The 26,558-nt window shown below is 45.2% G+C and overlaps 1 protein-coding gene across 3 annotated transcripts; it reads left to right on the top strand.

Moving 5' to 3' along the window:
* Positions 1-26,558, top strand: SLC5A1 (solute carrier family 5 member 1). Of its 3 annotated transcripts, XM_066199497.1 has the most exons (16): positions 1-8; positions 1,954-2,041; positions 3,967-4,038; positions 11,479-11,583; positions 13,570-13,629; positions 13,980-14,084; positions 18,484-18,589; positions 18,808-18,888; positions 19,243-19,463; positions 20,374-20,509; positions 21,268-21,375; positions 22,304-22,454; positions 23,056-23,224; positions 24,142-24,357; positions 24,652-24,754; positions 25,523-26,558. In XM_066199497.1, the coding sequence occupies exons 2-16, from the start codon at positions 1,955-1,957 to the stop codon at positions 25,744-25,746; spliced, it is 1,944 nt and encodes a 647-aa protein (XP_066055594.1). In that variant the 5' UTR covers positions 1-8; position 1,954; the 3' UTR covers positions 25,747-26,558. The 3 variants fall into 3 exon arrangements, with proteins under 3 accessions (XP_066055594.1, XP_066055593.1, XP_066055592.1); XM_066199496.1 differs by lacking the exon at positions 1-8 and having other exon boundaries at positions 1,952-2,041; XM_066199495.1 differs by lacking the exons at positions 1-8; positions 21,268-21,375 and having other exon boundaries at positions 1,955-2,041.

Below are 26,558 nucleotides of genomic sequence, written 5' to 3'. Positions count from 1 at the left end.
ACAAAGCCGCCTCCCCTTCTGACACTCTTGTAGATGATGCTGGTTTCTGCTTAGTTTCTGTTTGTGGCCTACAGAAATAAGAAACCCAATTATTTGTTTCCACTGTACATAAAGATAGGAATGGTGTGATTACTATTTTTAAGATGTTGATTCTCTATTAGTTTCAAACCTTGGAATTTTGTTGGTGTGGCCACACTAGGAGCTGTGGACAGAGGCTACAGCATTGCTCAGCCCCTGAGCTCTGTTCTGCACAGGCCAGGGAGAGAACACAAGGCACATTAGGGTTGATCAGCTCCTGACTAATGTTTGCTTTTGCTTGCCTCTGTAGGCTGACACAGAAATGGAATTCATGAAAACCAAACTTTTTGTCAGTTGCAAGGACCCGGAGGAATATGCGTCAATCTCTGTAAAGAAGTGCCATCTGCAGCCTATCTTAGGCAAACTGCTCCCTGATAATTAAGGTTAGTAAATAAGTCTTTTATTTTTCACTGAAATACACAGCAGGGAAGGTCAGAACTAATGGGAATTTTGGATGCTCAGCAGCTTCCAGGGTTAATTTTTTCTCTGTCGGATTTAAAGCTAACATTTCACAGTCATGTAGGACAAACTGAAGAAGGTGTTTGGGAGAGATGCCTAAACTATCAAAGGGTAGCACTGTTTATAAAGAGTATAGCTGCTCAAACAATAGAGAGGTTATTAAATTTTACTCTTGTAAGTAATCCCATTGTGTCATAGTTCTTTGCTGCTTTTTATTAGCCACAATTACCACAGGGTAGTTTACCTAGGAAAAAATGGTTGCCAATGAACAGAGTGCCAGCCCTCGATTTCATCTCTGAGGAAATAACACCTGCATGATCAGTCAGGCCTGCTGTGCTTCCCGTACCCTGGACTGCTTGTTCTGCTCAGTGTGACTTCAAGGTCACATTTTACACCCAAAAGGCTGTAAATGAATAATGATTCCCCATATCAAAGCAAGGAATGGGACTCAGATATCCTCAGAGCCCAGAAATGTGCCTGGCACCTGGTTTTACTGTTTTAAATACCCTGGATTTCTCTGACCACTTCTAGCTCCAACAGAGGATCACAGGCATCGTTTAGGGAAGCTTCCTTCCTCAGAGCTGTGAGGGTCTGTCTGTAGCCAGTGTGGTCACATCTTTGTGACCAGTTGCTTTGCTTAGCTCAATTCTGAAGTCAGAGGAGCAAATAAAGGGAGAGCAGGCCCAAGCTCTGATGAACTTTGAACTTACTCAAATATGAAGCTGATTAGCTACAATAGAGAGAGCCAACACCATGGTCTAAACAGCCTGAAATCCAGCCCAGTTAGCTCCTGGATCCAGGTCTTGTGTTCATATGCATCTTTACCTGTATCCATGTGAGGGATGGAAGCAGATTCAAGTTTCCTCCTTCCCAGAAACACAGGGCTGTTTTTCCACTGACTAATGCTGCTGAGTTGAGAGATGACACAGAGGGTGTCCCAGATCCTGGACTCCTGGGTTTTCCCCAGGTGTCAGGTCACTCCTCACAAATAATTGCTTACCATCATCAACTAAAAGAACTACATCTTCCATGACTAGATTTACAGGTACAACCACTTAAAAAAAAAAAAAAAAGTCTTCACCCACAGTGAGGTAAATATGCAGGTTTATTGCAGCAAAGCCACTCCTTTCCGTGTCATTCCTTCTCAGACATCTGCTCGTGGATGTTAAAACCCTGAGCACCTTTGGCAGGGCCACTGAACTCTGAAACCTGCAGCACCTGTAGCAGAGGAGCACTCTTTGGGAAAGAGTTGTCCAAGGAAAAGCTGCAGCTTCAACTTGTGTCCCATTGGAGACAAGTGAATCTGAAGTTATATATTATATAAGACGTAGGTGATGACAGCAGTTTATCATTAACCTGAACTCTGCAAGAAGCACATAAGGAGAGGAAGAAGAAGAAAGTCAGAGAAGCAGCCAGGATGGAATCCAACATAAAGATCAACAATCCTGCAGACATCTCTGTTATTATCATCTACTTTTTGCTGGTTCTGGCAGTGGGACTATGGGTATGTTGGGATTTCATTTGGTTTTACTTAATGAGCAGGTAGATTACAGAGTCTTGGTAAAATAACTTAGTAAGTGAGGATGTGTAATTATATAAAGATTTTGACGCTTAATCGAAATAGTTAACAAGTGCATGGTGGGCAAACTGCGGGCACCCATTGACATGAGAGGGGATGGTGACCCAGGGAGGCATCGCTTTGGGATGGCACCATGGGGAAGGGGGAGTGGTGGGGTTTGCGTGGGATGTGTTCGGTAAAGATCAGCCAGGGTCCCCGCGGGAAACAGGCTGGAGCCGAGAGGTGCTGCTCGGCCGCGGAGCACCGGGGCTGAGGGACAACCGGTGCTGCGAGGAGACGCCATAGGAAACAGTGGGGAGGGGGACTTGCAGGGGTGGGGCGGCGGTGCGGCACGGCCGCTGGCGCTGGGACGGTGACAGGGACGGGACGGGGCGGCAGAGCCACCGTGACTGGGAGCAGGAACAGCCCCGGGCCAGGGGCTGGCAGCGCCTCTGTGGTGCCTCCTGCCCCAGCCCCGCAGCGCTGCCAGGGGAGCCCGGAGCGCAGGGAAACACAGCTCCGGCAGCCGGGGAGAAAAGCAGCTCCCAGCCCGGCGGCGGCACCTCAGAGCTGGAGCGTTTGAGAGAATGGGCCAATACACTGAGCTCCAGCGGTGGGAACAGGGGAATGGCACTGAATTCGGGTTTCCCTGGGGCAAGCCCTCCAGGTCACCTGGACACCTGCCCATTAACAAGCAGAGAGGAGGGTTTGCCCCTCAGGAATCCTCTGCTTTGCAGGAGCATCCCAGGGACATTTCTCAGTGCAGAAAAGCCAGCTGCAGAACAAGCATCCCTTTCTAACAGCCTGGCAATATTTTGAAGGGCACCGAAAATTTAGGGTTTGCACAAAGCGGACACAACCTTTACTCTGCCGGTTCAGCATAGGAGTAGAAGCCAAAAATAAAGCCCAAAATCTGAAGCCCCAGTCCACCAGAACACCTTGTTGTCTGGCAGGAGGGAGCTGGGTCTTGCCATGACAATCTGGCTGCCGCTGTACTTGAACTTTATGTTAAAGATCTCTGACAACAAAGGGCTGATCTCTGGCTTCTCAGGCCTTTGTGTGCTGAGTTAATTCCCGGAGCCTTTTCCTTCCAGCCATGATGACATCGTTACTGGACAAATACTTACTCAGTTCCCGTGTGTAGTTAAATGTAAATCCATCATGTTTACTTCATTTCTTCTGCATCGGAAGAAAATATATGGCTATTTTTTCCTCAGGTCTTCTTTCTTTATTTATCTGTTCAAAGTCCATCAGAGAAGACAATGGAAATCCAGTAAATAATGGCTCAGGGTTATTAACAAAAGTTGGAGGAAACTTCCCTCTAAAGCCCACCCCTTAATAAAGAGAGCATGAGTTTGTGAAAAGGAAATTTTAGCTGGCTTCTTGTTTTGGACCTCCGGAGGGAATCAGGCACAATGCTGATATCACAACAGCAAAGCAGATACCTGTAGGGGTAGGATGGTATTGAGTAAAAAAGCTGCATACTTTCTGCTAATAAACTTGCACTTTTATAGTCTATTTTGATGCCTGAAATCAAAGGCTTTTCACCCCAATGAAAAATTCATTTGAGCTTTTACTCGAGTGATAATTTTTCTTGGTTAAATTTAATCTTACTTAGTGTTTCACACTACAATAATGAAAGGTGAAGGAATTAAACTTGAATGGCTAATGCAGACCTAGAGAAAAGAATCATTGTTCCATTGCATTATTTTCTTCATCGTAAGGTTGTTCATTTTAGCCACTCTCTCTTTCACTTTACCCTGTCCGTGTGTTTTATTATCCCTTCACTCTGGCTCTGTGTTCTCCCCTGTGTACAGCTTGCCCAATACACTTGAACTATGATTTAAACTTTGTTTTCTCCTTTGTTCCAGGCTATGTACTCCACCAACCGAGGCACAGTGGGTGGGTTTTTCCTGGCTGGACGGAGCATGATTTGGTGGCCGGTGAGTGCTGTGTGCTGTGCACACAAAACACAGGAGGTGCATCTGCATCCCCGCCACTGCCCAGTCCTTACATACCAAGACCCCTGGGACACTGCTGAGGCTGTGATGGCTTCGTTGTGGGGCTGCAAATCCAACCCCTTCTCCAGCTGTGGCGTCACAGGGCAAACTGCCCAAACAAAGCCACGGGGTGGGCAGGGAAAAGTGTTGGGGGAAGTTGTTTGTGTTCAGCTCTGAGCTGTCTCGATTATGTGATCAATTAGTTCGAACATAAATACATTGGTAATGGCAGTACAGACAGATCCAGTGCTTTGCCTTTCATCCCACTTAAAATCTTTTCAACATTTGGACTCCGTTCTTTTCATTGCATTGAAAGAAGCTGGCTCATTTTAAGGTTATCACAGACCGGAATGAATTTACTGAAATTTTCCCCTTTATCGCTCTATTGTTTCTACTTTTGGTAACAAGTTCTGGTCTGTACAAGGAGAAGAATCCTGGAAATGTTCTGATATGTTATTGGTAAAATGATTTTAAATGTATTTAGAGATTAGCTGTGGCTTACATTGGTTGTCTTCTGTGATGTCTATTATCTTCCAAGGTAGAGAACAGGAGTCATAGATACAAAGTGTTCTCAGCCATCCATTCCATCAGGCCTTTGGCAGAAATGATGTTAGAAACAATTATCTATTTCTTCCTGATCATAGAGTCTCTTTAATATGAAAAGCAGGAAACTTAGACAAGCCTTCTGTTTTACTGGAATACAGAAAATGTAAAACGTGATTCCATTTGTTCGAATGGAATTCCTCGACACTCCTGATCTTGCATTCAGTCTCTGAAATTGTTTCTGCACTTCATTAACGTTTGGGAGTCAAGACTCCACACACATTGATTCAATTACAGGACCAGAAGTCTGAGAGTAAATATTGTTTCCTTAAAGATTTAGGAATTTTCTTGAAGTAAGCTGCAGAAATACCCACAGACCTCTCAGTCTTGTGCTGCAGAGAGCTGCCCTCTGCCTTTAGAAGGCATTGGGACAGTCTCTTTTAAGGACATGAAAGGATTAAGGGCCAGTGACAGTAAAAGGTTTCTTCATCTGATGTAGTAGATCTAAGAAAATTCAGGTTCCTTTGGAAGATTGAGGAAAGAGAAAGTTTCCCAGTTATTTTAAGATAAAACCCATAATTCTGGGAGAAGAGAAAAAAACCCCAGCAGATTACTCTACTTAACTGTCACTTTAATCAGTGGGCTGGTTTTAACCTTGTGCAATTCTGTCTGCCTGTCAAGGGGACATGAAATCCTTTTGTGCAGATGTAAATGGAGATGGAGGCAGCAAGGCAGCAAAGACTCACCACAGAAAATTCTGTTGTGCTCCAGTGGCACTGAGAACTCCTAATGATTCCCCTGGGGGAGAGGATCTGACACTGAGTCCTCTGTCAGCACAAACCCGACAGAGTCAGCAAGCTCTCCTCCCCCAGTGGGAAGCCAAGAGGGATCACTCCAGAGTTCCTGCCAGGATCCCCTCTCTCCTTCCCAGACTCTGGGAGCTCAGCATGGACAAAGTGCTTGTCCCCAGTGCAGTCCTAGATCTCCTCTTCAATCCTTCCCTTTGGAATGCCGGGAGTGTCTTCCCATGCCATAAAAAGAAACCCTTCTTGTTCTTCTTCCTCGTATCGCTCAAAATAAACAAAGAGCAAGCACTCCAAAACCACAAACTAAACACCGTGTCAGCAGCATCACCCTGGAAAGTTTGCCTTGGATAAAAAGAGATTCCAAAACACCAATTCCCACAGCTTAGCAGGCAGATGGGATGTCCATCACCCAGAGCAAACTGGGCTGAAATCATGAGGAAACCAATGAAAGTATAGAAAGTTTAGGCAGAGATGTGATCTCAGTTCTGCAGCAGCTAAAGCTGTGTGTGATGTTTTACTTTTGTGCTTTGAGTTCTCTTTTGCTCCAAGTCAGGGCTGACCTGGAACAGTTCTGGAGAGCCCCAGTGCATTTCCACAGCCAGGGTGGGGGCAGTTGTTTTGCAAGTGGACTCTTGTTTGTCAGATTTCTCCCCTGCCATTTCAGGATAATGACCCTTGTCATGTAATTGCTTTGTGGAACAGAACAAAATGAAGAAAAAAAAAATCCTTCCGCAAACTTGGTATCAACTTAATTCCCCTAAACTAATTGTATTGTTCAGTGGTTGTGTGTATTCTGTGCTCTGCAGGGCACCCACAAGTGGCTTTTCTGACCCTACAGGGAAGGAGGCTCATTAGCAGTGTATTGGGATCTCTCACTGACGAGCTGGGAAATGGATTCTGTCCACTTAAACCATATAATATCTGTGGTTTGGTAGTCCAGAGGAGACCCTGGTAATGAAGGGCCAGAGGTTATTCCTACTTTTAGTATAGATTTTGAATGTTTGGCAGTCACTGGCAAAATGTGATCATGATTCGATTTCTCAATGTATAAAGTAGGACCAAGACACACCCTGGGCCAAATCTGTCCTGCTCTGGGTCTGATTGTTCCGCTCCAGCAGAATCCAAGAAACTTGTTGAACATTTTGCAGAACCAAGCCCAGAGATAGTTTTCTGGCTGAGGTGAGAGGTCACTTCACTGGAATCACTGCCCTTGTGCAGTGGCTGAGCCATCTCAGTAGTTCCAGTAGTTAATTAGAGATAAAGGTAAGAACATCCTCACAGATTACCCCAAAGTGAAATCTGTTCTCAGTTAGTCATAGTGGTGTGAAATGCTGTGTCCTTTCCACAGTCTTTTTATAGAAACTGAGAGAAGAACCTTCAAGAATCTGGTTTTGGTCTCTTGGGCTTTGAGGGGAGTATCTTCAGAAACAGCTCATCTGGCTCTTTAAATCCTCATAATCAGCTCTGCTTTTTCCAAAAAGACACAGAGAAGTTCAAGGCAAGGGACAGCTCTGTAGCAATGGGCCTTGCCAACTTCAGCTTCCTTCGCCAGATGAAGGAGCTGGGTTCAGCCAAATCCTTCCTGCCATTGTAGGACATGAAGGATCTGTTCCTGCGGAACAGTCAGCTTTGGTAGCAACCACTCTCACAGGATTAACAGCCCTTCGTGCACAATTCAAAAACCCCAAACTTTTGAAGCTTTCCTGCTTTTGAATGGTCTTCTTCAGGTTCCGTAGTTTAGCAGACAGAGCTGTCTGCACAAAATTACGGGTTACATTCTACACCTCAGTTCCCGAGGCATGAATGGTAACAGGACAAAGAGTATCTGCTGGGCATCTGGGGGCAGCTCTGTCAGATTTACTGAGCAGCAGGCAGCAAGGGTGCAGGGTCAAGGGCACTCCAAACAGAAATGTAACTCAGCTCGTTTCTAGTCATGAACATTTAGATCTTTGTGAGACAGATAAGAATTAGGGAAAAAAAAAAAAACCCAACAGATTCTTGCTTCAGCTGTGCACAGCTTATCTTTGTGGTCATCAGAACTGACCACTGGCAGGGTTTCTCTGATCTTTGCAGCCAGTTAAGTTTTACATACTCTCAGGATTTTCCCCACTTGCTGAATCTGACACTGCTATGAGGAACCAGGAGCCACAATTCTGCTGTGAATAAGATTTACATTTCTTTTTCTTAGGTAAAGTCAAATGAGGAATTACCGCAATATTGTCAAGTTCCATGTAAAAAAAAAAAGTGTTAAATCAATAGTTTTCAGGGTAAAAAGAATAACGAAGTGATGAAAGGAAAGCTTTGATAGAAAATTAATAGTTCAGTGAAATGAATTTCTGCAGATTCTGTGAGAATTTCCAGCTGGCTGAGAGGTGTTTCTGTCTCAGAGTGCAAAGTGGGGAGGTGTCAGATCCTCGTGAGCCATTGGGTTTGTGGGAGCACAGATATTTTGATGAGTACTGTACATCCATCCCTCCTGCTTAGTACACTGGGAATTGCATAGATGTGGTTTAGTTGGGTAATAATGCAATTCAGAGAATTTTCAGATCAATTGGGAAAGAAGAATAAAACCCCACACTTCCTTCTTTGGGTCTCAGAGCCTTGCAAGCGTGGCAGTAATGTTGCATTGTACTGGTTTTTCCAAAGTGGCTGAGGGTGATCCCAAAAAACTCAGGTAGGAAAAAGAATGCCTTTGCATTAAAGTCAGATGTTACAGAGAAGAGCTGTGAGTTAAAGAAAAGTGTGAACACTCCCAAGGAGCAGGAATGAGAAACGTGTCAGGGAAGAGGGATTTGAGAAGCAGCTTCTGCAGGTGACCCAGAGTGAGGAGTGATACCTCAGGGCCAGCTCAGGACCCCTGGGGTGAGAGGAGACCCTGCTGTTCTCTGGGATGGGGCTGAGGATCCAGTGGGAAAAGGATTTGGCACCGAGCTGATGCCCTCGGGAGGGTGGGCAGGGGGGCAGGAGGACGTGCTGGCAGGTCCTGGCAGGGAGAGGAGCCACAGGCTGTGCGTTCTGCCACTGTCACTGCAGCACTGTCACTGCAGCTGCCACTGGCCTGCAGAGCGCATCCATCCAGCTGGGAATGGCCAGGGCTGGGATGTCACTGCATCCTCTGCTGAGTGGGAAGAGCAAGGTGAAACAGTTAATGAATAACAGGAAAAACCACCGTGATCGTGATCGTGATCTCTTTCAGGGGGGTGGTACTTCTGCTGAACAGAGTGCTCTTGTTAAGACCTGACCTCTTAAAATATTTTAAAAGAGGTAATGTGCCATGTTTGCCTCAGGTTAGTTCAGGGTTTTTGTCCTCTTTCCCTCTTAGCAGCTTCTGTCCCTTTCAAGGAACTTTCTTCTTCACCTTGCCTCCCAGATCTGTCCTCCAAGTCAATTCGCTCACACATTCACTGAGAACAGTTAACACTTCCAGAAGATTGTTTCCCTCTGCCATTCCCGGTTTCAGCCCCGAGTTTTTAAGATGTTCAGCAGCATCTACCAATGGCAAATCAAGGATTCCAGCAACCAGCCTTTCCAGTACAAAAATCCCACAACAGTCAGTCCTTCAGCAAGGCAGCTCGGGCTCAGAGCCCATCTGCCTTCTTTCCTCACCCTTAAAACACGGCAGATGGGAAATCTCTCCTTCTCCTCTGGCATCAGCAGCCATTGGGGTGTGAGGGTATTTGGTCTGTTCTCCTCTCGCTGGGACTGTGCTGCAGATTCAAGGGTGATCTGCATTTTCCTGGCCACGAAGCCATGTTGCCCCTTCCCAGGTACATGACATAACTGAAACCCATTTTTTAAAATTGCATCCGTTATTAGTATATGCTGATCTTAAAGTTCTGCTGCACTGGATGTTCCCTAATTCAAAGAAAAAAAAAATTAGGATGTGAATGTGGGCTCTGCATTCACGTTGTTTTGCCCTTGTGCAGGTGCTGAATTTGTTGGTAGTTTTGGTTTGGTTTGGTTTTGTGTTTTTCTTTCAATACAATGGTATTTTAGATAAATTTGAGAACACAGCATCAGCAGCATTGCCTGCAGTGCGTCCTGGGGTTTCAGGCACCAAGCCAAAATTGTGCCTGTCAGTTCTCAAAGTTCTGCTTTAGCTGCTTTTGTTACTTGGGTCTGCCTTTAAGCTTTTGAAACAGGAGAGAGAACACAGTAAATAAAATCAGAGATTAATATGGTTAATATTTTCTGGTTTTTGTGTTTCTAGTAAGCTAGATTTAAGTTTAATTATTGATCTCCAAGGAAAGCATTGGGCAACAGTGCTAATGCTTGGTATAAATGGGACTTTTTTCTTCACTATCATTTCTGGAGAAGTGTTGCTGTCACAAAGAGGTTAGAAGAAACAGAGGTCTTTTGTTTGCCAGTGTTTGTAGTTCAGTTCGGTAAAAATGTCAAATGACAAACTGGTTACACTTCTGTAGGGCACAACTGACTTTCAGAAATGTGTAAAAAACTCCCAAATCCAGAACCGAATGAATTTAGAAATATAAATTTCCTGTCAGAGCAGAAGAAGAGTCTGTCTGCAAAAAGACTTGAAGTAATCAGATCAAACTGAGGAAAGAGGAAAAAAGTAAGCCTGGAAAAGAAAGAGTGGAGCCCTCTGAATTTTATTACGTGTTGCAAATAAAAAATGGGGGAGGACAATCAATTTGTTATCAGAGATGAGGATTGCGGGTTGAAGAGCATGGTTGCCATTTCTGGCTATGGCATAGCTCTACAGAATAAATCTGCTCTGCAGAGGTGGATTTCTGTGAAATCCTTCATCCTCTCAAACCTCAGGTGATCGTCCCTGTGCTCCCAGAAACACTGATTGAATATTTGCTGCTGTTCAAATCAGTTGGACTCAATGATCCTTGTGAATCCCTTCCAACTCAGGACATTCCATGATTTAAATGAGAGCAGTAGAAGAGGTCAGCAGAAGTTCCCTTGCCTGCTTCCTATGCGGTTTTCTTTTTAACCCTGTTTTGGGGTTTTTTGTTTGGTGGATTTTTTGATTTTTTTTTAAAGCTTTCAGAGAATATAAGGAAAAAAAAAGAGAAAAGAAAAAAAAAGTTCACTTTTTTTTTTTTTCATCTTGGAACTTCTCCACCTTCCTTGTCCTCTGCCCACAATACTCAATCCAATCCAATCTCCTTTTCATGCTCGACTTCTCCCCCTGCATCCTTCAGTACCTGAGCCAGTAAATTATCACTGGGTTTTTCTGCTGCCTTTAATGTGCTCATTTGGAGGAAATGAAGCTCATTCCTTTTCATCTTTTCTATTGTCTAAGACACTTGATTAAGGATTAGATCTTTGTAAATGGCTTCTGCCTGTCTGTAAACCAACAGGAGCCTTTCATTTTCAATCTCACCCTGTTCATCCATTCCTATGCTCTCCCCACTCTTCTGTTTGTATGATCAGTGCAGTATTTGGGGGTCTTAAAGATCCAGCCCTTCTTAAATGCAACTCCTTGATTTGCCATTGTTTGCAGCTTCCAGGACATTTCTGCTCTGCAGCTTTCAGAATTTAATTCAGTTACCAAATAACCTTTTGGCTAAAAGTGAACCAAGTCCAGCTCTCACCAATGGCACGTTTGGATGCCCAGGCTGTGCAACCTGGAACAGGGAGTGCGGGTTTGACAAATGGGGATGCCCTTGGCATTTCCTCCTTGAACAAGGAAGGTTGGGAAGATCACAGCCTTCTTCCCTGACTGCCTGGATATCATCCCAATGTCACTTTGGCAAGTTTTGCAAATATTTTTAAATCTATACCGGTGTAATATAGTTTTTGACTCAGCTGGAGGATATTTTATTCAACATCCTCTTCTCCCTCACTGCTGTAGATGTGATGGCTGGAGGCCCTGGTTTCAGTGGGAGCAGTAAGTGGGAGTCCTGGAAGTTATCCTGGAATTTATCAAGGAAGTTGTCAGCCATTCTCATCATCATCATCACCACCACAGATAGGCAGGACTTCAATGTGCCAGAGGAAGGGGATTTTTTTTTTTTTAATTCCCGTGAACATAAGAGCCAATTTTTGATTTTTCTCTTTGCAGATTGGTGCTTCTCTGTTCGCCAGCAACATTGGCAGTGGGCACTTTGTGGGAATAGCAGGAACAGCAGCAGCTGGAGGAATTGCCATCGGAGGCTTTGAGTGGAATGTAAGTGGAATATATGTCAGTGAAAGTACTTGTGACATCTGGATTATCTGCAGACCTTCATCAAAATAACATTGCCTGATAATTTAGGGCTGTCAAAGTTTGTGCTTGGCAGCACCTGTGTTCTGCACAGACCAGTAAGAGTCAATGTAATCTGGTATTTAACCTGTCTAAGCTGCTGGAAAAAGATGGCACTTTTTGGTTGAGGCTTTTTAGAGAGCATTTGAACCAAATAAGTTGGTGGGGTTTTTTCTCTATGCATATCTTTTTATTACTTTTAATGTCTTTGTGAAGAACATTTTCACACTGCAGGATGCTGGGAAGAATTTAACAGGTTTGTAAACCATGGAAATTTTTGCAGCATTTTGCTATGTAGAAATTGTTGAAGGGACTTTGATTTCTTCACAGGCTGTAAGGAATTTGGAACATCCTTCACAAGCACCTGCATTCCGAATATCTTTTCCTCTTTACCTTTTCCTTCCTGTAATTATGCACGTGTTTCGCTCGTGGTTCCAGTACAGGGAAGAGCTATCCAAGCTGACTTTAAATGAGCTTCCCGGAGTGGCAGGATCAGGGCAAACTGCAGCAGCACAGAGACTCCCGTGAACGACTGCAGCCCATTTCCTTGTGCTGTCAGGCTCCGCGGGTGCGGCTGACAATGTCGTTGTTGTGCCTAATTCACCCTCGGGGAGGGATTAGGCCAGGACACAAAGGGTTGAATGAGCCTTCACAGGTCGATACTTCCCTCACATTTACTCTTGAGCGGTGAAAGAATCCTCCCACCCTGCGGGATTTGGCTTGTGTTCATTAGCAAGTAAATGGCGGTTGCAGATAATCAAGTATTGCTTTGATATAAATGTTTAAGGAAAAGGACAAAGCTTAAAATGAACCCTAGGAAATGTGCAGTTTATCTGTCAGCTCCCTCTTTTTGATTATCTCAGGCCTGTGACAGACCTGATTCTCCTTTTTCCAGCAGAACAAAGCAAACCAAACCAGAACACAAATCTCTAGGGCCCCTGTCCTTCTTCAAACGGCTCTAACACTTGATCTCCGGGGAGGTTCCTGCTGGACCAACATCAGTACACCGTGTACAGCAATGCTTGGTTGGAAGCAGCAGTGATGTCTGTGGCTGTTTGTTCATGGTTTACAGTGGGACAGTTAACAGACCTAACAGAAGTCATGAAAGTGACACCAAATTGGACTGTTGTCATCCTTGCGTATCCCTGTTCCATTGAAATTATTTCTGTTTTGTATCAGAATGACAGCAGAAGCTGACCCAGTATTTCTTACCCATCTTACAGTTTTGACCTAAGGGCAGAACTTAAAAGATACGGTTTAAAAGCCCTCTAAGCCCTGTGGACAAAATAAATAGAGAGTGCAACTCTAAGGGCAGGAATTTGTATTTGTTCATTTAAGTGTGTACACCTCGGCATTGGACAGCATCCCAGCCATTAAAGTCAGAAAGCTGTGGCACTGCTACACAGTAAGTCAGTAGTTCACAGAATGCACATGGATACACAACATTATTAAATTGTAATACGAAAATACAAAATGTTTTACAAATTGCCTGTGGTGCATCCTGTACAGCCTATGTAATTGTTGTAAAACATTCAACCATCCTGGGCTTGCTCTGAAGAGAGCTGGGATAGGCCGGTGCCACTGGTGGAGTTACGATTCAATATTAGAGGACAATCCTGTGAGGAGAGATCAGCTTTTGTAGAAAATACAGAATCATGTGTGCTTCTTTGGGACAGCTAGCATGAAACCCAGGCTGCATTATACCTGCTGAAGTTTTTAGCCAAGACTTCAACCCCAAATTTTCAACTGTAAATCAAAGGAGAGAGCGGAACCTCCTCCCCCCACACCCCTGCAGTAGCCAGGTTTTTGTGATTTCACTGCTCTCTAGCTGCTGTTGGGTCTGATAAATGGTCTCTGGGAGCAGTGTTCAGAGAAAGGAGGCTAATTCAGCTGATCTTGTCTTTGCTGCAGGCTCTGATATTTGTGGTGGTTCTAGGATGGATCTTTGTGCCCATCTACATCAAAGCTGGGGTAAGTCAAACCACTCCATTCACTTGTCTTTGCTGCTCATGTTTGCAGCTCAGGGCTGGAACAGTGCAAAGTCATTATGAATGGCTCGAGATCCAACTGTACCACAACAGCTCTTTGTTATATTTGAGTACTTGAAAAATGAGGATTCCCTGTTCTAAGATCTGAGCTGAGAAGTACTGGGTGCTCTCTCCTTGTTTTCCTTTGATTCCTGGAGCTGCTTTTCCTTGAAACTGCAACTGCAGCTCCCCTAATTTTGTGCTCCACTCTCACAGTATCTGAGTGCCAAAAATCTTCCTCTAATTTGATTTGTGCCTGTTCCCCATTATCTAAAACCTTCTCCACACCCATAGGTGGTGACAATGCCAGAGTATCTGAGGAAGCGTTTCGGTGGGAAACGGATTCAGATCTACCTGTCAGTCCTTTCCTTGGTCATCTATGTATTCACAAAGATCTCAGTAAGTGAAACTTCTCCAGCATTTCCTCCATTCTACACTGATCTAAAGAAAAGCAATGCCCTTTTACAATGTTGTTCTCACAACAGGTCAACCATTTCAGGTTTGGAGCTCCTGGCTGAATTAACAACTGTAAAAGTATGATTTTTTTTCTTCTGTCCAGTGACACTCTGTTCTGCAATCCAAGGATTTTTCTTCCTGGCAGTGTCTCTTGATTCTTGTTGTGCTTTATCCTCTTTTTAAAGTTTTAGAGTTTACTTTTACATTTGCTCTCTTCTAGAAAACATCAGAGTGGAGGGAAACTTGTATTGTTTTACGATCTGTTATCTCAGGGATCTGTGAAACTCAGGGCAGGAAGTTTTGTCCCTAGATTTCATATTTATCTGTTTTAGTATCCTCTGGTGAACACATCATCAGTAATATAGATGAGGGAAAAGAGCACGGGGACCATGGATAAAAAAAAAAGAATAACAGCAATTAGAAAATGGAAGAGTGGGGAAATGGACACGAGGGAAATTGTAACAGCTGAGCTGAAAGGAGGGAAGAGGAGAGATTCTTTTAATGGGCAAGGGATTGGTGTAAACTTTAAGGTGCTATGAAGTTAATGTTTGTTAAGTAAATGGATGTGTTTCTGTGGAGTAGTAAAGGGAGCTGGTGTTTTCCATATATCTTGAAAGTACCAAGCTTCGAAAGAAGTCCACAGTTCAGGCATACCTCAGTCTGTTGTTTTGCAGAAGTTGTCATGGCAGATTAGTCTTTGCCCTCTGAATGGGAGTTGAGTGATAATAGTGCAATTTAAGCTAAAAGATTGGCCTTTTGCTCTCATTCTCACACCATGATAACTGATCCTTAGCGAGGTTATAAATTAAACAGGTAGGTAGCATGAGCTGGCCTCAGAGCTGGATTTCTGTATATTTCCAAAGGATTACAGAGTTTGCTGCAGTTGTGCTCAACTATGATAATCAGAACTCCTGGGTACTACACAGAGTTCTGGACGTTCCAGCGGCAGAGGAACTCCTCCAGCCAGTGACTCACAGTCCGTGTGTTGTTTCAGCAACACCGGTTGGTAGTGAGCCTGTCAAGGTGCTGTGTAGGTTCTGAATTTACTATCCCCCTTTGATTCCCAGCCTGTGTCATGCCTAAGGGTCTCATTGTGGGATTTTTCACTGTTTCAGTTGGAGTGTCCTGTTTCCAGGAAAAACAAGTTCTGCATTTAAGCTTCCAGCATGGTCATGAGGATCTAACACCCTCTCCATTGTCAAGGTTTCCATACAGCAGCAGGTTACCATTGGCCCATCCCAGCTTCCCATCAAACCATTTATTCCAGGTGTTTGAGGGGAAGTGCCGTGGAGCTGGGTTTCTGCGCTATGCAGGGGAAAATGCGGTGTTCAATTTCCTCTGAGCATTTCTTTTGTTTCCCCCAGCTGCCCCGAGCAGCTCTGGCAGTGTCTGTGCCTGTAAAGGGAGATTCCTGCTGTGCACAAGCAGGTCTCTGCAGTGCTGCCTCATGTCACTGCCTTTGGATGGGCAGAGTCTGCCCAGGACTGACTCGCTCTGGTTCGGATTAGGCAGAGCAGCCAGTCCCTGGAGGTTTCAGGCGCTGTCAGAGGATCTCACAGTGGGTTTTGCCATGCCACGCTGTGCAGCAGCACCACGTCCACGTGGCCGGAGCAGGGAGGGAAGGGCTGCTCCCTGCTGGGCTGCAGGGAGCTCTGCTGTGGGAGGGGTGCAAGCGCAGGGAGGGAGCACAGGCCTCCCTCCCCACACACACGTTGGCTATCCAAACACATCCACGTGCTGAGAAGCCATCGTATTTCACTTCCCTCAGTGCTGCCTTGGCAAACACTCCCTTGTGATCTCTGGGGCTGAGATTTGATAGAGAAGGACGGGCTTCTGCCCTGCCCTGAATGGCAGGTCCCACCCACCAGCGATCCTCACTGCCCCTCGTCCATGCTGAAGAGTGGCATCTCTTGCTTCTGGGGTAGTCATTTCATGTGCTTCTTCCTTGCTGTGTGGAAATATTGTGTAATGTACCTAATAATAGAATTATAACAATGCTTTCCAGGGAGCAGTATCACCCATCAGGTTGTGTGACTCCTGCTGTGCTTTCTGGCACAGTGCCACCCCCATGTGAGGATCAGATTCCCTTTGCACACCTCTACAATGTCCTTACTATTTCTCTTTCCCAGCACATTTTCTGTGGGTTTTGTTGATTACTTACCTTGCTTCGTGGCTAATCAGCCACTTGACAGACAAGGACATGCACAAGGAACTCATCCTTGGGATCAGGATCCATGTGATTTTTGAGCCCAAGGGATTTCTGTCATACAGGGACCTCACCTGTACCTGCTCCCTGCAGCACATTGTGAGTCGTGCCCATAGCAGCTTGCAGAGGCTTTTTAGCCATTAGTGGTGATGATATTGGTCATTATGCCAAAGGAAATGGTCTGGTAACAATAAAGTCTTGATGGATAGTAATAGACTAAGTTATTACAAGACAAAAGGGAATTAAGGTCTGAATGTTTTCGAAGCAATCAGAAATCGTAAACTGGATTTTCTAAATCTGTTATAGCATTTTCTTTCTGTTCATTGTGCATAGTTTCAGTAGGAAATCTCTGGGAAGACTTGCCAGGGGGAAGAGGAAGAGAGGAATAACCTTCTCCTAGGAGTGCACAGTACAGGGTAAAGTGTAGGTGCCCCTGCTCTGGCACCCACAGGATACGCTCATCTGACACGTGTCTGGCCAGCTGCTCCTTTGTGATCCCTGCCTTTGCAGAGACAGCCTGGAGCACAAAGGAAAGAGTGACTCTAATAAAAGATTAGATAAAGATTGTCTATAAAAGAGTATGAATGGAGAAACAAGGAAATACTGGAAGGCAATAATCTTACTGGGGAGAAGGAGCAGTGAAACTGGAAGATAACTCAGCAGTTTGAAGAGGCTGATAAATTTCTCAGAATGCTCAATAATTAACTGTACATTTCTTTGTACATAATTAACTCTACATTTCCCATTTTAGGACCATTAATATTTAATTATACATAGGCTAAACTAAAGCCAAGAGCAATAAAAGAAAGGTGTGGAACACGGACTGATTAGTGGTGTGAAAAGATGGGAAACAAATTACCATAGAGAGATGGAGCAAAGAACATGGCCTGACAGCCACTGGGGTAAGAGCTAAAGGTCCTGGTTCCCAGTTCCAGACTAAAGCCCGTGAGAAATCTGCTCCAGAGGCAGAGTTTTGGGAGTGGGACCTCTGCAGAGTGACTCACACTCTGCTCCACAGAAGGAGGCGTCCGCTGCCAGTGCAGTGGGGCCGCAGAGGTCTGGCCTCTTCCCCGTTCTTCAGCAGGAACCAGGGCGAGGTCCTGCCCCGCAGTCTCGGTTTCAGTGTTGATGAAGATGGTTTTTCTCTCTGGCATCTCCCAGCTGCCCGGCTGCGTGTGTGCCCTGCCCTCCCCGGGGCAGCAGCGGGGCTGCGCTGTGATCCCCGGCTCTGGCCGGCCCCTGGAGCCCCCGCAGGGCGGGTGTGGGAGGCTTTAGCCCAGGGCAGAGTCCTGTGTCTTTGCTTCAGGCTGAGAATCCCACGGGGAGTTGGTGTCCCTGTGCAGAGCCCTCGGTGTCTGTGCACAGGGAGGAGGGCCCCGGGCTGCAGAGGAGCTGCGCGCTCAGGAGCAACCTCTAATGAAAGCATAATTTACAGTAAGGCATCACAAGTGCACCGGGGCAGATTATTCTGATTGCAAACTTGTATAAATAACATCGAGGCCAATTATCTCTGAGTCAGGAACTGATTTAATGGGATTAACATCCCAGTGTTACTCTGAAACCTGAACAATTCCTTCCTTACCCAAGAGCTGTCTCCTCTCCTAGCCAACTGCCGTCGATTCTTCGAACAGGAACTTAAAAGTAGAGACCATGTAAGATATTTGCCTTTAATTTAAATGCACCATGTGTCCCAAAGCAGCAAGACAAGCTACAGCCCATGTGAGCAGGAAAGGGAAAGAGGTCTGTGGGTGGCACTGAATGAACTGTGCTGTGCCTTGGAGGTGTCACTCAATCCGGCCCTGCAGACAGCAGCAAATGGAACTGCCTCAGTTTTAAGCAGTTTGTTTTGAATCTGTCTCTTAGTGCCTAAGTACTGAGCAGTGAGGTGACTGTAGAGAAAACGACCCTGTTAAAAAAGGCCTGGAAATTCTCCGAGAAGTGTTACACCTCTGGTACTAAGAACTCCACAGCTCTGAGGGGACACCGGCAGGTGCCCAAAACGGCTTCTATTTTCTTTTTGATTTGTGTGTGCAGTACTACAAGAGGCAGAGTTGTGTATTTTGGTGCCCTCAGTCCGAAACTATAACGTCATCATGAATCTAAACATTGCTGAACCTATAATTTTTTCTTTTCTAGGCTGACATATTCTCTGGAGCTATATTTATCCAGCTGGCCATAGGGCTGAATCTTTATGTGGCCATAATTATCCTGCTTGCTATTACCGCTCTTTACACCATCACAGGTGAGTTTGCAGAGCTCTGATAAGTCAGAGATGTTGGGGGAGCCAGAAGAAAGAGAGAAGTAGAGAAAAAGGGAGAAATGAAAACCTGAAAGGGGGGTTATTACAGTGGTCTTTGAAAGACAGAGGTGGTGAGAAAAGGGGAAAAAAAGGAAAAAACATTTCCACTGAGACATTTGCCCAGGGCTAACTTATTTGTCCTGACTTTTCTCTGCCATCAGGTGGCCTTGCAGCTGTGATTTACACTGACACCTTACAAACGTTCATCATGGTAGTGGGATCCTTTATTCTCATGGGATTTGGTAAGTAAATCAGATGAATTAAACTGGAATGTTCAGCCATAAATCTTGCAGTGGCTACGGGAATGAATCCTGCAGTGTGAAACTGCTACCTTAACCAGGAGGTTTCAGCTCCTGTGTCTATGTACCAGGGAAGGAAACAGGCCTGTTGCCAGAAGTCAGGCAAATTGCCAAAGCCCTTTAGTCACTGAGTCACTCTGTCTCCCAAGCACAGGTGAATGTGTAAGGTAATAAACAGCATCCCATGACAGGATTTTTATGTCCACATTAAAGAGGCTTTTCTCCTCACACTCTCAAGCTCTGTTTGAGATTTCAGTAATAAATCCTTTATTGCTACTTTTCTTTCCTATGTTCCAGCATTTACTGAAGTAGGAGGGTATGAGGCTTTCATGCAGAAGTACATGGAAGCGATTCCATCCAACGTGTCCTATGGAGACACCGTGGTGGATCCCGAGTGCTACACTCCCCGCAAGGACTCCTTCCACATCTTCCGGGACCCCGTCAGCGGGGACCTGCCATGGCCAGGGGTGGTCTTTGGCCTCAGCATCCTTGCCATGTGGTACTGGTGCACAGACCAGGTAATGTGGGAGCCAAAAGGCCAAACACAGAGCTCCGTGCTCCGGTGTGATCTTCCCCTGTAATGTAAAGCTGGGCCACAGAAGTGGCTGTTTTTTTCAGCACTGGTCAGTGACTTCTCAGTTCCTGGTTTCTAGAACCCTCTCACATGTAACAAAACGGAATGGGTGTTCTTTCAAATCTTCCTGCACACCTCTGCTCAGCAGATCCTGTGTCTGCCTCCTTTCTCATTTTTTGTGTGTGACCACGTGTGAAAACACAGAGAGGTTGTGCTGTGAATGCTTACTTAGGGAACCGTGCAACAAATGACCCTTGTTAGACTGGGTCTAGATACCATTCCCTTTTCAGTAAGACAAGCTGGTTTCCTATATGTGCAGCTTTCATCTTTGCTCGCATAGTCTTGGGGGGATGTTCTTTACATGTCTGGTCTTTCAGCCTGGAGACTCTTCCCCAGTCATCCTTCCTTCTCTCCAAAACCTACTGTCCAGTTTCCCCAAGAGATCACACTGACATGAGTAAAGAAAAACGTGCTCCTGCAACATGTGAATGTGTCTCTAACAAATGATCTGTCTGCCTCCTGAATTGTGAGAAAGATCATCTTCATGATTTCTCACCAATTTACAAGACCCCCAATGTAACTCTATTTACTGCTCAGTGAAGGATTCTATTCCTTTTTGGCTTTTTAGTCTGTCTGCTTTAAAAACTTATTGTGAGAGAAGTCTTACCTCTCAAACACGCACCGGATAAGTAATATTTTCCTTTGCTTATTTCAGACATATCCTTTGATTTTCATGCAGTTTTCATTTTCCCTAGTGGCAGAAATGCTAAATAGGCTCTTTTGCCATGGCAGAAGTGAAGAACATGGCATGGTGTGATCATGGAAACGTTATAGCTGCCATGTGTCATTGACAGGTTATTGTCCAAAGATGTCTCTCTGGCAAGAACATGTCCCATGTGAAGGCTGGCTGCATCGTGTGTGGGTACCTCAAACTCCTTCCCATGTTTATCATAGTGATGCCTGGAATGATCAGCCGGATTTTGTACCCAGGTATGATGTGGATACAGAAATGCAAAGTTCTTCCAGCCTGCCTTTCATTGCCAATCTCTCTGTCCCTTCCAAAATACCCGTTAGACTGTCATCTTCTCATCCAGATAGTCCAGGGACCTTCAGCTAACTGCACTGTTAGAAGCCACAGGCCTTCCTCTTTTCCCTGACCCCAGGCTTCTGCTCACACCATTGCTGTCTGTTTCAGGGGAAAGAAATTCCACAGCGTTCCTCCCCAGCTGTCTGTTTATTACAGCCCCACTCTGACTGAATTGAGTGGAAAATGCTGCCCAGGACAGACACTCTGCTGGAATTGGAGGGACAGGGCCATCAGTCCCAGACTGCAGGGTCTGGGCCACGGGCAGTGCCAAGGACAGCACGGGGAAGTGCCGCTTTCCCATCTGCCTGGCCAGCAGAGGTTGGCTGTGTCTGGCAGCAGGCAGAGGAGAGAGGTTCAGGCTGCAGGGAGTGGGCTTTGTGTTCCTCTGCTTGTTTTCCTACTTGGTCTCCTTCTGTTGTTCAGCCCTGGTCTGACAAATAAGTGTTGATTTTCTTTTGACCTGCAGCACTTGTCAGTATTCTTTTAAAGAGGAAGGGAAGAGGTTTAGAATCACCTTCCTCCCTGCCAGCAAACCAAGGATGAAAGCAAACGTGTCAGTCCGGTGTCTCAACACAGAGATCCATTCTAGAGGCTCTATTAATTTGGGAGCAATCTGTTGTTTATATGACCTTGTCTCAGTGTCTCATTATCCTCTCCTCAGATGTGGTGGCTTGTGTTGTGCCTGAAATCTGTCAGCAACACTGTGGCACCGCAGTGGGCTGTACAAACATTGCTTATCCAAAACTGGTGGTGGAGCTTATGCCAAACGGTAAGACACCGTCTGTATTTGTTGTTTCTTTGTTTTAGGAAAGCCAGACTGCAAAAACAAGTGATAGAGGGAGTCCAAGACCCATATTTAGTTCCAAAATTCTTGTTAGAATTATGTACTATTAACCGAAGGGGTTGTCTGCATTAGCTGTAGGTGCAGAATAGCTCTACACTGACAGTGTCAGCTCTCAGCTGGCAAATACTGGGTGCTGAAATGGGAAACGAGCTCCCTTTTTGTGAAGGTAAAAAATAACCTGCTTGGCCAATGATTTATGAAAGACTCTCTGCCAGGATCTCTGAGCTGGAGGCTTATTCCTGTAGTCCTCCTGCCAGTCCTACAGAGGAGGGTGCTGGCTCATAAGGCAAAAAAGCCAGGTTATGATATTTTAGAGACCATGGCACTTCCCTGATAGCCTGGGTACTTTCCCATCCTTTGATAACTGTTGTTAAAATCCTGCAGTACTTCTCCATGCTCTGTGACCAGACCAAAGCACCTGGCAAAGAGGCTTACTCTGGTTTTCAGGCAGTAAAAGGAACTTGTTTGGTTGGGTTTTTTTTTGGCAAACGCCTGGTTCACAAATATACTACAAGCAAATGAGCACTCTCCTGCAAACAAGAGGAATTATTTTTTATAACTATTAGGAAAAGTCAGCTTAATATTATTGTCTTTTCATTCCAGCATTTAATCAGCAGCATTCACTAAAGAAGTACCTATGTGCTAAAAGTTCAAGAGTTCCCCTGGCACTGCTGTAAATAGCCTTTTCCAAGCTCTGCTTGCCCAGCAAGGGAATGTCAGACAGGATTTTCTGCACATGAATGTGCCAGACATGCCCAGAGCTGGCCGGTGGAAAGGGTGGGACAAACACCTAGTGCCAGGTATTGAGGCTCTCCATGGAATGCTCATCCCGGTTCCCATCTCTGTGTTCCAGGTCTGCGGGGTCTGATGCTGTCAGTCATGCTGGCCTCCCTTATGAGCTCCCTGACATCCATTTTTAACAGCGCCAGTACTTTGTTCACGATGGACATTTACACCAAAATTCGGACCCGGGCGTCTGAGAAGGAGCTGATGCTGGCTGGCAGGTGAGCGCGGCCGAGCTCCCCCAGGGCACAGAGCCCGAGCACCCCTGGGCACAGGCAGCCTGCTCCCAAAACGCCAGCGCGGCGGGAGCCAGGCAGCGCCCGGCGGAGCCGCAGTGGCCACCTGTGGCCGGAGCGGCCGTCCTGCCCCGTGCGCTCCTTTGGGGAAAACACGCCGTGCTCCCGAAGGAACAGACAGTGTGCATGAAGCAGCCAAGCTAATTCTCACTGCTTCTCACTGCTGTTCGAAGGAAAATCTTTTAAATTACCTTCCTGGGCTCCGTGCTGCACCAGGCTGCAGCGTCAATGAACTGGTTCCAGTTCATCTGCTATTGATTTGTCTCTGGACATCACAACCACAGGAGAGAAGTGATTTTCTATGTTTTGATTGCGTATTTAACTATGTGCTGATGGATATTTGACATACACGATGCCCAGCTTGGATTTCTTTTGTTTGTTCAGTGCTAATTTGCCATTATAATTGATTTCACTAGTTGAAATACAAAACGAACGTGTAAATTATTGATTAATTGCTGGGTTTTTTCTTTCTGATAGATCATAGATCTAAGCAGATGACTAATTGAATATCTGGCTATGTTTACAGGGCATTTATGTTAGTCTTAATTGGCATCAGCATTGCCTGGGTTCCTGTGGTGCAGTCAGCTCAGAGTGGGCAGCTCTTTGATTATATTCAGTCCGTTACCAGCTTCCTGGGACCTCCCATTGCTGCTGTTTTCCTGCTTGGTCTCTTCTGCAAGCGTGTCAATGAGCAGGTAAGTGCAAATTAGGAAACAGGTATGCTGCATGTTCCTTTAGGAATTGGGAGAACTGGTGGTTTTGGTTTTGGTTTTTGTTTTTAATCCTAGTAAAGCCCGGGGATTTTGTGTCTCCATACCCTAAAGCCTGAGGTTTCAGACAGGAGTTTGAAAAAGTTCTTTCACAGTCTGATAGACAGTCACCTAGGAATTCATAGATAGCTCTGAAGCTTAGGTTACCTATCACTTTGCCAAGAAGCGTGTTACATGGAAAATCTATGGACACATATTTAAAAGTTATCATTTAGGCTATTGTTCACCAAGCTGCTTTTTCAAACAAGTCACCTCTTACCTATCCTGTCCAGTTGGGGTTTGAATATCCCCAGGAATAGAGACTCCACAGTGTCTGTAGGCAACCTGTTCCAGTGATCAAGACTTTCACAGTAAAACAAACAAAAAATGATGTTCAAACAGAATTTCCCACATTTCAGTTTGTGCCCACGCATACCTCTATGGCTGTTATACTTTGGGCTGGAGAACAGCAGGTGCCCACCAACACTACTGAGAATTAAGTAGTTTCTCATGGGGCCATTAGCAGGTAAACCAGACGCACACTTCAGGAAGGATGACACAAGGTTCTGGCTCTCTCCTGTAGAAGGAGAGAGTTGTGTGGACTGTGAGAAACAGGCTGGATGTGCTGTCCTGAGGCGTGCCTGACATCTCAGAGCTGTTCATTGCCCCTTTCAGTTGCACTCATCCATTGAGCTGGAAATAAGGTCACTGAAAGTATTGGGGTTAAAACCCACACGCCAAAGCCACTGTAACACAATCCATAACTACATCCATGTTTCCTCCAGCACCTGTTTGAGAGCTCAGAGTTTATTTCCATGTCTGAAATTACTCATTTTGATCCCTTGTCACACCTTTGTCTGCAGGGTGCCTTCTGGGGCCTAATCATTGGGCTGCTGGCTGGACTGGGCAGGATGATCCCAGAGTTTGCCTATGGAAGTGGCAGCTGTGGGGTCCCTTCCAACTGCCCCTACATCATCTGTGGCATTCACTACCTTTACTTTGCACTGATCCTCTTTGCTGTTTCTGCCGTCATCATCCTGGCAGTCTCCTACATGACCAAGCCCATTCCTGATGTACACGTGAGTATTAACTGCAGTCCTGCTCCTCAAGAAATGGAACACAATGCAACCACCAGTTTGTATTTTGTGTGTTACCTCTCGACACTTCAGCCACCCCCAGCATACAGCTCCTGTAAGAAAGCAAAGGCAATAATCTTCGTTTACCTGTCACAGATCTTCAGTGACTCCTAACAGCCTTAGACATGGCAGACATTTGGATGCTGTGGTCTTACAGGCAGCTCAGGTGCTGGCCAGGCTGCTTGGCCTCTGTGCAGTGAGCCCGTGATCAATTCCACTCCTTTTGTTCCATGGCAGCTTTACCGCTTGTGCTGGTCTCTGCGAAACAGCAAAGAGGAACGGATTGATCTGGATGCGGAGGAGGAGCAGGACAGAGATGAGGAAAAAGATAATGAATCAGGTAACTGTTGAATACCTAGAGATTGTGTTAAATATTTGAGTATCCTTGTTTCATTCCTGAAGGCTCATTAACATGCTTGATAGTCGAAGACATCCTCCCTCCCCCCAACAACAAATCCTCAGCCCCCACAAATTTAAATGGCTCATGAGCTGCCTTTATCAATCTCTCAAGCTCAGCGTAAATTAGAAGTGAAGTGGATTTGAAGGGAGAAACTCTTATTCTCTTGGTAGCTGGGTGGCAGCTCCAGGACCAAACCAGTGGCAATGCTCTGGGTCAGCGCTGCTGTGCATTGGCAGAACTGTGCGTGAGTCCAGCACTCAGAGGGAATTCACCTGGAAATAGTGGGTTGTGGTCAGGATTGAGGGCACCATAAAAGCAGACTGCAAACCCACCTGCTCTCCTGACTGGGTTTCTGGTTCTGCTCCCTAGTTCCTCAGTATCCTCCAATTAATTTATTTGTCTTTCAATTAAGAGTGTAGAAAGCATTGAAAAAATGCAGTTTAAGCTTTGAAGCATAGCTTGCTTCTCCAATGCCAGGCCAAGTCTCTGGGCTGTAAAAGGCCCAAGTGTCTTCTGCAGAACTTGTAGAAAATCCCTCTTTTCCCAGGTGAGAACACAGTACTAACTTGATTCTTGTACTATTTTGTACTAAAACGCTTCCACTGAACTATGGCCATAAATCAGAACGGGGATGTCCTCAGTCCCAGAGACTGAGTGTGTGCCATGATCTGTACTCACCTTTCCTGACCAGAGTGTCATTCCTTCCAGTTAACGAGGAAAACCAGGAGGACCCGGGATGCTGTAGGAAAGTTTACAACTGGTTCTGTGGCCTGGACCAACAGAAGGGCCCCAAACTGAGCAAGGAGGAAGAAGAGGCACTGAAGAAGAAACTGACGGACACCAGTGAAGTGCCACTGTGGAGGAACATTGTGAATGTCAATGGCATCATCCTCTTGACCGTGGCTGTGTTTTGCCATGCATACTTTGCATAACCTCCCGAGCACAGTCCTGAAATTGTACTGCATTGTTCAAACAAAAATGATGGCTTGTAGATTTCCACAATTAGATACACATTGTATGCCCATCACCTACATTTGTCAAACATCAGAGTGATTTACTCGCTGATTTTGTGATCATAATTTCAACAATTTAAAGATGAAGGCCACTGGGATTTCAAGAGAGAGAATTTCTATTTAGACATTGAACCAATCCAGGGCTAACTGAGGTTCATAATTTCCATCCAATATTCTCTCTGTTCCTGATACATTTCATATTTTAGGTTCAGAACAAGGCTGTGTGAGCCATATTTCATATCAGGTTTTGTGGACTATCTTTTAGGGTTGATGATACTATTTTGATTTTCAACACTTCCTCTGATCATTCAATTTCCCCTTTCCTTTGGCTATGATAATTTAATTGCAAAAAACCCACAACCACTGAGGGACTGTATTACAAACTCAAAGTAAAACATAGCTTTTGTCCCTTCAATCATGGGATACCTTAAGTAAAGGATTTATGTATATATCAAAGTATTTGATACTATCTATAACTTTCCATTATCAGTTTCCCCCCCTTTTTCTCACTTTCCATTCGGTTGTGTTTCTCAGTTGACTAACTGGTTAGAACACTAACCTCTGAATTGATCTCATTTTGAAATTGGGGAACACACGTCTTGATGATCCTAAAAAGAATTTCGCTTAGAGCAGATTATCTGTTTAAGGTTAACTTCCAAAGGTCCTCTTCTCTTGTTGTTTTAATATATACCTATACTTGAATGTGAAGCTTTTTATACAAAATACATATG

This window comes from Chamaea fasciata, unplaced genomic scaffold, assembly GCF_029207755.1.
Source record: "Chamaea fasciata isolate MVZ Bird 193981 ecotype frontalis unplaced genomic scaffold, bChaFas1.0.hap1 SCAF_18, whole genome shotgun sequence".
NCBI classification, from domain to species: domain Eukaryota; kingdom Metazoa; phylum Chordata; class Aves; order Passeriformes; family Sylviidae; genus Chamaea; species Chamaea fasciata.
Note: the sequence above shows the minus strand (reverse complement) of the source record. Positions and strands in the feature narration are given on the sequence as shown.